This window comes from Rosa rugosa, chromosome 5 (assembly GCF_958449725.1).
Source record: "Rosa rugosa chromosome 5, drRosRugo1.1, whole genome shotgun sequence".
Classification (NCBI taxonomy): Eukaryota; Viridiplantae; Streptophyta; class Magnoliopsida; order Rosales; family Rosaceae; genus Rosa; species Rosa rugosa.
The window spans coordinates 23,763,554-23,777,694 of NC_084824.1; the positions used below are offsets into that span (position 1 = coordinate 23,763,554).

The window sequence follows — 14,141 nt, forward strand, 5'->3', positions numbered from 1 at the left end:
ATTTAGGAGCGAGATTACTAAAGTCACTTAAGAATCTGGTGCAATTGTTAAAATAAAAAAATAAAGTGCTCTTCAAAATTACTAGAGAGCCCAAATAGATAATTTGACTAAAGATACTCTAAATAAGTCTCCCGTTTATGAGCAAAAGATCTTTAATTTGACTCCTGACCTACTAAAGTAGATTATCTGTTCACCAAAAATAATTACAGTACAAGGAATTCACAGAAAAAAAAAAAAAAAAGGCATAGAACTAGGAATTTGGATATCCCAAAGAAGCCGAATTGAGGCTAGAGATGATAGGAACAAGCAAAGGTGACTCGCACCAATCAAGCACAACATTCCTTGCGTCATGAATCAAGAATCATGATGCTAAATATTCTGGTGCCGCTAATGATATTTAAACACAGGGAGACAGGTTTAAGCAATACCTCTCTGTTTTCCAAAGCCATAGTGGCATCTCCACTTTAGCATCTTCCTCCTATTTATATCTTTCGCTGCTTTTTTCACATCATTCTGTTTCTGTCTCTGCCTTTTCGAATAGTCCTTGTCTTGCTGAGCTTCCTCCACCCTTCACACCCCATTTCGCATGAAGGCTTTGAGTGAGTATTCCCTCTTTCTTTTGCGCTGTTCACTGTTAATACTCTTATGTCAGAAACCCATTAATTGTTTTGTTTTGTTTCCTCAAATATTGAAATTGGGTATTGCCAGAAAGTTTCTGGGTTCAATTCTGTGTGGTTGAATACGAATTTCTGTTACTGTTTGGAATTTATCATATGGAGCTTGTTCTTTTTCTTTTGCATCTTTGATTTTGGTTTTATGGTGTGTAATCCAAACTAGGATTTTACATCTATGATAACAATCCAAACTAGTTCTTGAAAACAGATCTTTTGTTGCTCCCCACTTTTGATCAAAATGAGAAAAGGGAGAATATTTAGTCATGAAGTTCAAGATTGTATTACTTTCATATGCTCTGAGTATATAGCTTGATTAAGTAGAGAAGTCTGTTCGACTACTATTTTCCTTTGTTGTCTTGGTAAGATCTTTTAGGGTGATAACGTTTGTGAGTTTAAGCGGAATCATAGACATTTTTTGCAGTTTGAAAATGTTGGCTGTTTACATGTGAGTGAGGTGATGGTACCTTACTGTACTTCAACTAAGGCTTGAACTGTTAATTCAGTTCGAGTTAAGTTCTATTCAGAAAAGGAAGTTTCCTTTTCAGTTAGACGCGAACTCAATTGTAACCATAATACTAATATAACAGAGCATATCAGTGGTGCGAGATAGCAAAGTACAAAATCTAAGTGATGGTTGTGAAAGAGGGAGCCGGTGGTGATGATGCAGTGCCACTGTGCTTTTAAGATTATTGGTAAGAACATTGAAGGATGTTTATGACACTGTATCTAGTGCTTCTGGTGCCAGCACCAGTAATTGTAGTAGGGTTGGTGAAGATGATTTCACGTACATATTAATGTCCATTGACATCCTCAGTAGTGGTGGAAATGCTAAGAGAACCACCATAATCATCAACGTCCAAACTTATGTGTGGAAGCATTAACTTTGGACTGGAACTGCCATTTTACCCATTATTAAGAAGTATCTATGCGACCTTTTCCCTATCTCATATCCAGATGCCTATAACTATGCAATATCTGAACACTATAACAATATTAGTGCACCTATTCTGCCATTGATTATTACCAGGATCATTATTAATATTACTAACCAAAGTAAACAGGGTACTACCACTCCTTTCTACCAGTTGCACTGCTATTGCCTTTTTTCTTCCTAAATATTTTCTTTTTACTTTTCTAAGTGTAAAGTGGGAGGGCGATGTAGCACACATCGCTAATCATCCAGAGTTGCTAGATTCCCAGAAGGGGATAGCTTTATTATCTAGAATAAATTTCAGTGAGAATTTCAGAGCGTCTGAAGAGAATCTGAGTTGAGGGGATGTGTATAGCACATCACCGTGAAAAGATGCTCTCCCCTAACCATTAACTTATTCAAGAGAGTAAAATGGTGATAGTGATGGAAATATTTGAGAAAAGAAATCATTTGCGGATTAATAGTTGACAATCTGATAAATGCTGGTTTCAGTCATAAGTAAATATAAAAAATATGTATGCGATTTTGACTCTTGACCATGAATGAGAGATATTGGAAACCTATTATGTTCTGTTCAAGAGAGTAGCATTTTGTTTTGACAGAAACTTTGTAGGCTTTGAGTAACTGTTGAAACAATCAAACTTGAGATATTTTGGTAGGATCTAGGTTTCATCTTTTCTTTTTCAGCTTAAATTGATTTTCCCTTTTGTCTTATGTAAAGGCACATCTCATCTTTTCTCTTCCGTGAAGTCTTTGTCAGACAAATTAGGAGGCATGCTTTGTTGTCGTGGTTCGGCAAACAAGTATAGCAAGCTGGATGCAAAGCTTGAAAAGAGAATGGCTGAATTTAAAAGAGGTTCTTCAGGCCAAAGCAATTTTAAGTCAATTGACAGCATAATTTTGAGGTTCCCTCAGTTTAGGGAAGAACTGAAGAACATAAGAAATGTGTTTGACCTGTATGGTAAGTTTTGACACGGTTACTTACTCTTTACTAAGGTTTCATATGTTATCATGAAGGTTTATTGATTCTCTTTCTGTCTCTATGTTCTCTCACATAGATGAGGACTCAAATGGAGCTATAGACCGCGAGGAACTGAAGAAATGCTTACAGAAACTGCAACTCCATCTGACAGCAGAAGAGATTGAGGATCTTTTTCATTCATGTGATATGGATGGGAGTGAAGGGATACAATTCAATGAATTCATTGTTCTTCTATGTCTCATCTATCTATTAAAGGACCCTCACACGGTATAGACACTAAACTCTATTAATTCTCTTCTCCTTGGAAGTAAATTTATGTTGGTCATCATAGTTAATGTATTGGGGATTAAATCAGACATCGAAGATAGACTCTCCACAGCTAGAAGCAACTTTTGATACTGTCATTGAAGTATTTTTGTTTCTGGATAAAAATGGTGATGGAAAACTGAACAAGACAGAAGTGGTGAAGGCACTGAATGAAGCTTCTCCGCGGGAAAAATCTCCTGCTCATGTCAGCAGGAATCGATTCAGTATTGATTCTTTGCTTCTACAGTAAAATTGTCATTTCTCCTTTCTTTTACATGGATACACAGTTCTCATCATTAGTTTTTTTTTTTTTTTTTTTTTTTTTTTTTGCCTTTGTGGGTTGTTGCAGAGGAAATGGATTGGGACAAAAGTGGGAAGGTGAGTTTCAGGCAGTTCCTCTTTGCTTTCATCGATTGGGTTGGAATTGAAACAGATGAAGAAATATCTCAAGAACAAAGTTAAGGCTAACAGTATAGCATTGAATTTGGTTGAATAGCTGTTGCAAATGAGGTCAGATGATACATTTATGTATATTTCCAAAGTCTCGTAAGATTTGTATGAAACAGTTTAGCTCTTGTGTCATCTTCGGATCATCTATGATTTCTGTAAAGGTTGGACCTCTTATGAATCATCATGATTGCTAATATATGGAATATATGATTGCATTTCGTGTATTTTATTATTATTATTTTCATTATCATTATTAATATATTAGCAAACATGGATATTTTCCTTTTATGTCTGTGGATCTTGGCATCAGATAAGGCCAGAATATGTACCTATTTAGATATCTACTACTTTCTCAGAAATATACATACGGAGGGGACATGAACCCTTTTACTCACTCTGCCACACAATATCTGACTTTCTAAATCTAAAAGGTTAAAAGACAAATTATTTTTTCATTACAGAACATCCTGTAAATATTTTACACGTGCTCACTCTGTTATGCTGCTGCTTGGGTGAGTATCATTGTATTCCTAGAGCTTGGATCCTCTTAATTAGTGACAAAGCAGAATCATTCACTCGTCTCCATTCTTCCCCACTTTCGTCCTTTTTGCATATCTCCGTCAAGCATTTGTCATTCCCATCAAGTATCCTTACAATCTGCCTCATGCTCGGTCTTAGTTGAGGATTGGAGCGTGTACAAGCAATTCCTAGTTTAAACAGTCTCAACAGTTCCTTCTGATTGTACCCTCCATTCAACCTAAAATCTGCCATATCCTCTAAAGTCTTTTTCCGTGCCCCAAATTCACGGACCCTCTTGACCAGTAGCACCTCAGGCCGCCGAAAGTCAACTGCCATCTGTCCAGTTATAACCTCAAGTATTACGACACCAAAGCTGTATATGTCAGTCATTGTGGTTGCTTCTCCAGATTCCATACATTCAGGTGACATGTAACCAAAAATCCCTCGAGCAGATTTGCTTGTGGCAGTAACTGCATGATGCCCGTGGTCGTTCCGTGTCAAGAATTCAGCAAGGGCGAAAGAACTGAGCCTTGGGTTCATGTCTGGATCAAGAATTACAGCAGAAGAGGTAATGTTTCTGTGAATAACTTGTTCATCCCATTCCTCGTGGAGATAAAGAATCGCAGAAGCAAGCGATTTGATAATGTTGTATCTATGACGCCATTGCAGGATTGAATGGCCAAATCTGTAGTCTCCATGAAAAAGTAGGTGGCTTAGAAGGCGATCAGCTAAGTAATCATAGACAACTAGCATTTCTCCTTGCTCAGTGCACCATCCACGGAGCTGAACCAAGTTTCGGTGGCGGAGCCTTCCCAAGTTTTTAAGTTCATTTGAGAATCGTGCCCGCAATGCAGGGCAAGTCTTCATTCCAAGCCGCTTTACCAGGACATGATGGCGGTTGTTGAGAAAACCCTGGTAGGCTGTCCCAAAGTCCAGCTCTGCTACCCTCTGAGAATCTGCGAAATTATTTGTGGCAGATACAATTTCCATGTAGGATATTTCTCGTGGAGTTTCAACCAGGGGAAATGTTGGCTTCTTATGTCGGAAGCTTTCACACGTGCTGACCTCACTGCTTCCACTGCTTCCATTGTCAGCAGTTGCATATATTGTTTCTCCAGTGGCTGTGACATAGGTTGATAGAATAGATGATGCAAGAGTTTCAGTGCTGGTGGCTATGGTGTACCTGGTGTTTGTGCTAGTATTGCTGGCAGAGGATAGAGAGATGTAGAGAGGGTGGCACTGAAACGATGGGAGGCTTGGCAATTTGCCATGGATGTTGCCAGAAAGTGCTTCCACAACCCATTTCATGTTTGGTCGCGATTGTGGATTTTGAAGTGTACAAAGAAGTGCAAGATGCAACTGATACTCCATGTCAAGAAGCTGATAAGACCCGTCTGGAATCCTCTTGTCCCTTGCTTTTAAAAGCTTCCCTTCATCAGACAGCTTCCGGATCCAGTCGAGCAATATGATCTGATCATCTGGACAAGTGAGATCTACTGCCCTTCTACCCGACACCACCTCCAGAACAACAATCCCAAAGCTGAAAACATCAGATTTTGCAGTAGCCACGCTTCGTTTCTGGAAGCTTTCAGGTGGCAAATACCCGATTGTTCCACCAATTTTGGTCGTTTCTGCTACCCGAAACTGGTGGTTTTGCATCGATGGTGTCTTTATCTCGTACTCAATTTCATGTTCCAGCCACCGTGCCAAGCCAAAGTCACCTAGCCGAGCATTAAAATGGGAATCAAGCATCACATTACTCGTCTTGACATCCCGGTGAATGATTTGAGTTTCCAACTGTTCGTGAAGATAGTAAAGCGCCGCTGCCAAGCCACCGATTATGTTCCTTCTACGCTCCCAATTGAGAGGCACTGATGTCAGAGACCCTATATTCTCAGGTTTCCTGAAAAGTATGCGGTCAAGGCTGAGGTTCGGCATGTAGTCATAAACCAAAAACAGCTCTTTTTCATGAACACACCACCCCCTTAGCTGGACAAGATTCCGGTGACGAAGGTGAGCCACCGCAACCAACTCCGCCACAAAAGTCTTCTCGAACCGCTCTCCTCTCTCCACCAAGCACTTCACAGCAACAACAGTTCCATCACTAGGCAGAACCGCTCTGTACACTTTCCCAAAACCTCCACTCCCTAAAACTTGATCCTCACTGAAACCATTCGAACCAATATAAAGCTCCGAGAAGCTGAAGATCCTCGGGTTGTCTCCTCCGACCTTGTCCTTGAGTTGTATCCCATCCATGTCCTGAAACACCCCAGAATGGTGCTGGTCTCGGTTTTTTCTCGTGCCATGGTGACAGAGACTGATCCATTTCAGGTCGTAGAGCCTGCAGAGTGACTCTTTGACGAAAGCACGAACATGACTCAGGCATTCGCGACGGGTGTGATTCTTTCTGACCTCTAACACCTCCTTGGTGGGTTTTTGCTGGTTTTCGTGGTCCGGTGGCTCGATTTCGTCGCAGTCTGGTGGCAAAATGAAGCAGAGGTGGTTCAGCTGCATGGTGGTGGTGGACATGAAAGAAGGTTCAAGGTCAGGTGTGGAGATTTTGGATTTGTAAACAGTGAGTAGATGCAAGCTTCATGCTTAATATATCAACGAAGGTAGGTTGCATGGTTGAATTGTATGCCGTATGAACCGGCCAAAATGGAGCCTACCCAACTATAGCCTTAATCTTGGTTAATTTTGAGTTATGATGTCATAAACTTCTTTTTATGTTAAGTCTTTTTAACACAATTCTCTTCTGGTTCTAGATCTTTCCTTGGCAAAAGCTTCACGTGAGAACTAAGAGAGTTCATACCCTTTTCATCTTCATATTGGGGGCTTAATTAGGAAAGCGCGTGGGACGATTCTTCAGATTTGTTGACCGTGGGAATTCAATAGATAGGTCAAAAAAACAAAAAAAATTAGATAGGTCAAATTGACGGCTATTTTCAGCTATCAAAATTTATTATACTTATTTTGTTTTTTATTTTTCATTCATGACTCAATATTGTCGTAACTCGCCTGGTCGGGTGAGTCATTTTGTAATATTTCATACTTTATATTTATGGCTCAATAGTGTCGTAGCCTGGGTGTTCGCCTCGTTTGGTGCCGAAAAGGAAATTGGTTCCTTGGTCTTTCCCATGACCATGGGAAAGTTAATTTTTCACTAGTTTCCCTACCAATGTTTGGAAACGCCGGGAAAATAATCGGAAAATTTATTTTACTTTCATTTCCGATGTTTGGTTTGTACATGAATAGGAAAGTAGGTAATTTCAATTTTTCTATAATATCCTTATATCAAAACATAAACAATTCAAGATTCAAAAGTTTCTTGGATAATTTGGTAATAACAACCATTAAAAATAATATTTAGAATAGAAAATTAATGCAGAGAAAGTATGAGGGAAAATGAATCCCAGGGGGTGTGGGAGGATCCATTTTCCCCCTATTTTCCCTTCACGCAGGAAAGTATGAGGGAAAATGAATCCCAGGGGGTGTGGGAGGATCCATTTTCCCTTCACGCAGGAAAGTTGTTTCTTTCTTTGAGTGTGCGGTGTGTCAAACACAAGAAATGATAAAGTTTCCCTTCCCAATCTTTTCATTCCGTGAACCAAACGAGGTCTCCTTTTGATAAAAAAAAAAAAATAGATGGTTGATTTTTTGGATTTGAATTTTAGTTCTAATAGTTAAGACCATCGGTCTGTTTTAGTTTTTTTGCTGGTTTAAGGTTATATGCGTTTCAATACAGTAGATTGGTGATATGAATTAAGAAATTTTAGGATGGCTCCCCCAATAATTTACTATTGTGGTCACATGTCCTAGTTTTTTTTTTTTTTTTTGAAAGGATCACATGTCCCAGTTTATTATTACTATATTTCGTCAATTTGGCTTTGTCATTCGCCAACTTCTGCCCTGACCGTTAGACTAATTATGATGTCAGTCTTTCATTTTTCAAGTAAGGATGCTTAGTTTAAACTTTTAAGTCACTGTTGTTTGTCAATGTTGTAATTGCTTACTAGATATTGTGATTGCAGTTTATTGAATAAATTTTACTTTGATTAAAAAAAAATCATCGGTCATTCGAGGTCTCGAGTATGAATTGCTCTTAACTAAATTCATAGTTTATCTATCATCGGTTTTTCTATTATTTATTTCAAATGTACTTATTAGTTCTTTCAAATGTACGTATTAGAAATGACACTTTCACTTGTGGAAAGTCCACACGGCTATAAACAAAAGAATCAAACGTTCATAATCATATCGTAATGAGCATTATGAATCAGTTATGAATGAAACTAAAAGTGCAAATTTTTATAAGATTTTGAAAAAAGTACGAAAATTATACTTGAAATATGTAGGGTGTTATTTCAAGTAATTTCCCGCGGTGATTTTTTTTTTTTTTGTTAATGATAATTAAAACATTCTTATCATCTAAGGCGTTGATTTTGAGAAACCTACTTTTAACTTTGAAACAAAATATATTTCATTTCTGTATTGATGAAAATTATTTTATGCACCAATAGTATAAGTGACCTAATTAGGTGATTTCAACCCTTAATATTTATAGTTAACTTTTCTTTAATAACCAAAAAGTGTATTTAATGTTATCCAGCCGTCCATTCATGATAGTACAAGTGCACGTTGGTGTTCTGAATCTTTCTCCCTGTATTAATAGCAAAACGCCAAAACCTTATTCGATTTCAACGACAATGTACTATGTACTAGTGTACTACGATGGATTCCATTATCACATGTTTGACAATATATATGATGATAGACCAGATAGAATTAATTAATTAGGCCCTATCCCAACTCAGCATGAGGCACTGTAGCTTTTATCCCATACTGTGTCATTTATTTGCCGCGCCAGTAGCCATAAAATCCAATCACAATAAATTATTAGGTATTTCAAATTTCAAACCCAACAGAGACATATGATTGACATATTTTGTCTACCAAAACCCACCACCAAGTTTAGTGCTTCATCTAGATGGCATACAATTTACAATATGATTAAACAACTTGTTAATTTAGTGCATAACAACTCTCAAATTGAATAGAAAAGAATGTCAATTAGGCCAGCCAATAAAAAAAAAAAGAAGTTAAGCAGATTAAAATTCTATACTTTATAGATTTTCTGCATTTGTCGGAAAGTATTAGAAATATTCGTATTTAATGACACGTAGTAATTCCTATTGAACGGTCGATTAATTTGGGGTCAAATCAAGCTATTATCCTTAATCTTGAAGAGATTGGGTGAAAATAAAATGGTATAAATGAACTTAAGAAAAGGATGGGTACGGAGAGAAGTCAAGGTAAATTGGGACCATTTTCTTGGATTGGGACATTGGGTGGACTGGTCTCTGCATGGTGCCCAAAATTTGAATTTGTGGTCACTGGGTTTTGGATTGTTGTGGTTTCTTAAGATATGTGAATGAGATGAATGGCAGTAGTTGGAGTTTGATAAAAAAACGTTGGAGTTTGGTTGCCTAATTCCTTTTATCTTTTTGGACTTTTTTTTGTTTTGTTTTTGTTGTCCATGTATCAAATTCAACGAGTTGTGCGTCTTGTGTTTATTTTTCAAGGTATGTCCGCGACGTATCCCAGAAGAAAATTTCAGATTCTACTAAAATTAGGGTGAAGGGCAATACCCAATATGTTGGAGCAAGTGTTGTGTGTTTATTTTGAAATGTTGGCAAAAATTGCTAGGTGTTATTTGTTCATTAAATGAGGAAACAAAATTATTATGAAACACATTGGGAGATCTGCAAGTTGTAGAATCAATGATAAGAACATTGACCAAATCCACTTGGCCATAATCCTATGAAATTGACATCTTGAAATTGACGCTTGACCATCTCCCGACTAAACGGCTTCCTTATAATTTCTATATTAGAGCAACTCCAACAGCTTTTCCATATTTTGATTTTTCTCTACTTTAGGGAAAAATGAGTCTCTTTTGCTCCAACAGATTCCCTATAAATATCCCTATTTTAAGGAAAGTGAGGAAAGAGAAAACCAAATTCCCTATATTTACAGCAATCTCTAAAAATTTAAGGAAGAATATGGAGATTTTAGAGATTGCTGTAAAATAGAGAATCTGTTGGAGTTGGAGAAGAAAAAGATGCTAAGGGCCCGTTCGGTATCATTTTGCAATACTGTTTTTTGTTTTACGAATTCAAAAACTTATGTAATTTGCATTCGGTGCATTAAATTTGAAAAACAAGGAAAACAAAATTTAGGAAACAATTCAGGAACTATGAATAAATATGGGAAATGACTTTTTGACGTTTTCATTGTTTCCTGAAAACAACCTGCCCTGCAATTAGAGAAAGTGATTTATTTTTTTTATACTTTTAAGCACATAGATCCACAAACTCTTCTCCTCTCTTTTGATCTTTCTCTCTTTCTTTCCCACAATTTCCACTAAGACTTATTCTCTCTTCTCATGATCTCATCTATTTTATCTGCTGTTTGAACTTTCTTCTTCCCCGTCTTTTTCAATCAATTGAAACTTGCAGAATCATGGAGTAGAGAAGAATGAAGGATTTAGAAAATCCCTCTTTCACGTGTCAGATCTAATTTATACGGATGATTTAGGAAGAAAGCTTCAATATTTTATGCTTCAATATAATTGGATTATCTCATGGGCAAGAGGAATTAACAACTAAGGTTGAGACATTTGATTGAATTATCTTTTTGAACTAAAGATTCAAGAGCTTGCAACTTCATATGATATATTTTATAAACAAAATTGAGCTTGTACCGAACATGTATTTACATCGTAAAAACTTATAGTTTAATTTCCCGTTTTCATTCTACAATCCAATATTACAAAAATAGTTTCATAAAACGTTACAGGACACACCCTAAAGCTTTGACTTTTGCTTTTCTATTATACAAAAATTATAGGGAAGCTGTATAGAGCAACTCCAATAGCTTCCCCATATTTTGATTTTTCTCTACTCTAGGGAAAAATGAGCATCTTTTGCTCCAACAGATTCCCTATAACTATCCCTATTTTAGGGAAAGTGAGGAAAGAGAAAACCAAATTCCCTATATTTACAGCAATCTCTAAAAATTTAAGGAAAAATATGGAGATTTTAGAGATTGTTGTAAAATAGGGAATCTGTTGAAGTTGGAGAAGAAAAAGATGTTAAAGCTTTAACTTTTGCTTCCCTATTATACAAAAGGGTGATTCTAGTTAGACCTCCAAATTTAATATTTGGACCTCCCTAATTTTTTAAAAATTTTAAAATCCAAATCTACCCCTGAAAAAAAAAAAAAAAGGAAACGGAGGTCTTCAAGATCGTTGCTGTCACTGGTCCTGGACATAGGAGAGTGATTTCTGACTTATGACATCAAAGTTTATTCCTTCAATCTGCTAACAACGGGATGGATTACAATTAAGAACCAAAGCATAATGAACAAAAATTCCATAATTTCTTCATGCTTCATTTTGTCTTTTGCAATTATTAGAATTGTTTTCATTTTGAAATCTGGGTAAAGCGTTATTCACAATTCAATATACCTTTGGTTGTGAATCATTCTCAGTTCTCAACTACTATTGCTACTTTAATTGGTCTCGATTTTCTGTATGAATTTTTGTTAAGGTTTATTAATCAAAATTCAAGGTGAGAGCTTAACAAAAGCTCCTTCAATTCCCATCCTCCATCAACATTGATGGAAGAAAACAAAAAGAGGAGAGAGAAAGAGTTTGATCAACTTAGGAGTTCGGAGATGAAGTCATCCATCTTGCTTCACAACAATTATGTAATGAGTGTTTTGGTCAACAGAGAGAGTCACAAGGTTTAGGTCGCAAAGATAACAGTTGAGGCGGGGAAGAGGAGGCAAAACTGAAAAAAGAAAAAATATGGGCAAAATTGGAAGTTTGATGTGTAAAAATATCAAAGGAGGTCCATATAGCAAATAGAGAGGTCTGAATAGAACCACCCTATACAAAAATTATAGGGAAGCTGTTGGAGTTGCTCTAAGGAAGTAAAAGTCAAAGCTTTAAGCATTTTTACTTCTCCAACTCCAACAGATTCCCTATTTTACATCAATCTCTAAAATCTCCATAATACTTCCTTAAAATTTTAGAGATTGCTGTAAATTTAAGGAATTTTGTTTTCTCTTTCCTCACTATCCCTAAAATGGGGATAATTTTAGGGAATCTGTTTTAGAGAAAAAGAGGCTCATTTTCCCCTAAAATAGAGAAAATCAAAATATGGGGAAGCTGTTGGAGTTGCTCTTAGAGAAAAAGAGACTCATTTTCCCCTAAAATAGAGAAAAATCAAAATATGGGGAAGCTGTTGGAGTTGCTTTTATAGCTGGTCAATCACCTTCTTTTAGTGAAATCGGTGGCGTTGGCTTCGTCTCTAATTCGCCTAACTTTCATAATTGGAGCATAGTCCAAATATCAACGAGAAATAAGGAATTTACCTCAAAAAGTTTTCAGCCAAAATTTTCTAATTTTACTTTCTCTCTCCATAGATCGATTTGTTATGCATCATTGGTGGAGTGGGAACCTCAAGGAAGAGATGAATACAACCCAAGTGATGGCAGAGCTCGAGGTTGCCGGAGGAGGAAAAACTCGATTGCAACGTGTTTCGGTTTCTCGTCTTTGATACGCCATCGTGAGATTGATTTGATGTACATGGTTGGTGGCGTTGTAACTGCAAGGAAAAGAGGAACACAACCCAATTGGTGGCGAAACTTGAGGTGGCAGGAGGAGGAAGAACCCAATTGCAACTTGTATTGGTTTTCCTCTTCGATACACCACCGTATGTGGTTATGGAGAGTGGTGGAGCTCGAGCAGCCAGCTAGACGAGACTAGGTAGCTTTTTTGGGATTGGTTTCATTGCCAGAGGTGGCACAAGGGCCGAGAAAAAATTGGGTCGCCCGTTTTGGTGTAGGTGTATGGAATAGCCTATGTTCTCTGACTCATTATAACAGGGATATAAATGATAGGGTATTAGAGATTTCAATATCTCATAGGATATATTATTATTATTATTATTATTTGAGATGACATTTTTACCCAATGAGTAATACCCACCAAACTCACACGGTCACACCCACCCACCTATTACCCACAAAGTAAATAAGTAATTCATGGGTAAATGTCCATACCCAGCCTATTTACTTGTTTTGGGTATTCAACCCAATAAGGGCCTTTTATTTATTTATTTTTAATATGCTTGCTACTATTTTAGTTAATAAACAAAATTAAATTCGCTTTTCAGCACCGACTTAGATAATCAAAATAAGTGACTTCTAAATAGTAAATATAACGTCTAAATCAGAATTATAATTATTAAGTTCCAAATGCTACAACAAAGGTGAAAGGTGCTCTCTTCCTGTGGGTGTATCCATGTACATGGGTTAGGGATGTCAGAGAGGAAGAGCAATGGGCCGGGCTGCTTCGGGCCAGAACTCAGGCTAGGCTAGGCTTTAACTTATTAGGTCGGGCGGGGTCCTATAGGCTTTTTGGCCCACGGGCCAAATGATGACCCCCACCAATGTGGCTCTACCATTAATTCCAAACAGTGACAGGAAGGTTTCATTTTATTGTCTAAAGGAACTAATAAAAAAAAATGTTGTACTACGTTTAGTGACATTTATAGTCTTCTTGAGCCTCCAAGGAATTTAAAAGAGCCATTGTTACGGGTAATAAAATCTTGAGATAATTACATATAAGGACACCATGTTTTTAAAAGCCACCACATATTTTTTGCCCTAGTAAGGTCACTAAAACATTAAAAATTTCAATAATGACAAAAAATGTCACCACCTTTTAAATTTTCATGATTTATAAAGTGTCACTACATTCAAAAAATCTATTGTCGTTTTCCAAAAAGTTATTGTCATCCAAGGAAATATTACTCTCTCCAAAATACAAAGTTATTGATTCTTATGTTTTTGAATGATTAATTTAAACTAGTCATTTTTTTTAGAAACTTAGTTTATTATTATACATTAGCAGTAAAAACAAGATTTCAAGTCCGAATAAGAAACTCAACCAAATATAAACTTCATAATATTTTTTTCACATTTAATTTTTAAAATAGAAGTGATAACATTAGATCAATAGTTGTAGGGGTGGTCAACTATTTTTAGACCCACAATTAAGACAAATAACTCAATCATAAGTACGCAATAATTTCGACCATAAATACGGGCAATGATTGCAACCATAAGTACAGTCATGAAGACAGCCGTAAATGCAGTACTGATTGCGGCCATTAGTACGGTAGTGATGACCGCCGTAAATGTGGTAATG

General features: G+C 36.8%; 2 protein-coding genes across 4 annotated transcripts; one reads left to right on the forward strand and one right to left on the reverse strand.

Moving 5' to 3' along the window:
- The first annotated feature begins 245 nt into the window (after positions 1-245).
- On the forward strand, positions 246-3,567 carry LOC133709042 (probable calcium-binding protein CML22). Of its 3 annotated transcripts, none has more exons than XM_062134646.1 (5): positions 246-599; positions 2,327-2,566; positions 2,664-2,854; positions 2,943-3,117; positions 3,243-3,567. In XM_062134646.1, the coding sequence occupies exons 1-5, from the start codon at positions 587-589 to the stop codon at positions 3,353-3,355; spliced, it is 732 nt and encodes a 243-aa protein (XP_061990630.1). In that variant the 5' UTR covers positions 246-586; the 3' UTR covers positions 3,356-3,567. The 3 variants fall into 3 exon arrangements, with proteins under 3 accessions (XP_061990630.1, XP_061990631.1, XP_061990632.1); XM_062134647.1 differs by having other exon boundaries at positions 2,366-2,566; XM_062134648.1 differs by having other exon boundaries at positions 247-599; positions 2,356-2,566.
- A 100-nt stretch (positions 3,568-3,667) lies between these two features.
- Positions 3,668-6,554, reverse strand: LOC133709041 (receptor like protein kinase S.2). The gene has a single exon (XM_062134645.1). It carries the CDS (start codon positions 6,389-6,391, stop codon positions 3,863-3,865), a length of 2,529 nt encoding a protein of 842 aa, XP_061990629.1. The 5' UTR covers positions 6,392-6,554; the 3' UTR covers positions 3,668-3,862.
- Positions 6,555-14,141: the final 7,587 nt, after the last annotated feature.

Bases quoted from the DNA above. Each gene is read 5' to 3' on its own strand.
- LOC133709041 (XM_062134645.1), bottom strand. From the start codon at position 6,391: ATGTCCACCACCACCATGCAGCTGAACCACCTCTGCTTCATTTTGCCA.
- LOC133709042 (XM_062134646.1), top strand. The intron at 2,567-2,663 runs GTAAGTTTTGAC...TCTCTCACATAG, and splicing joins AAATGTGTTTGACCTGTATG to ATGAGGACTCAAATGGAGCT. The intron at 2,855-2,942 runs GTATAGACACTA...GGATTAAATCAG, and splicing joins TATTAAAGGACCCTCACACG to ACATCGAAGATAGACTCTCC.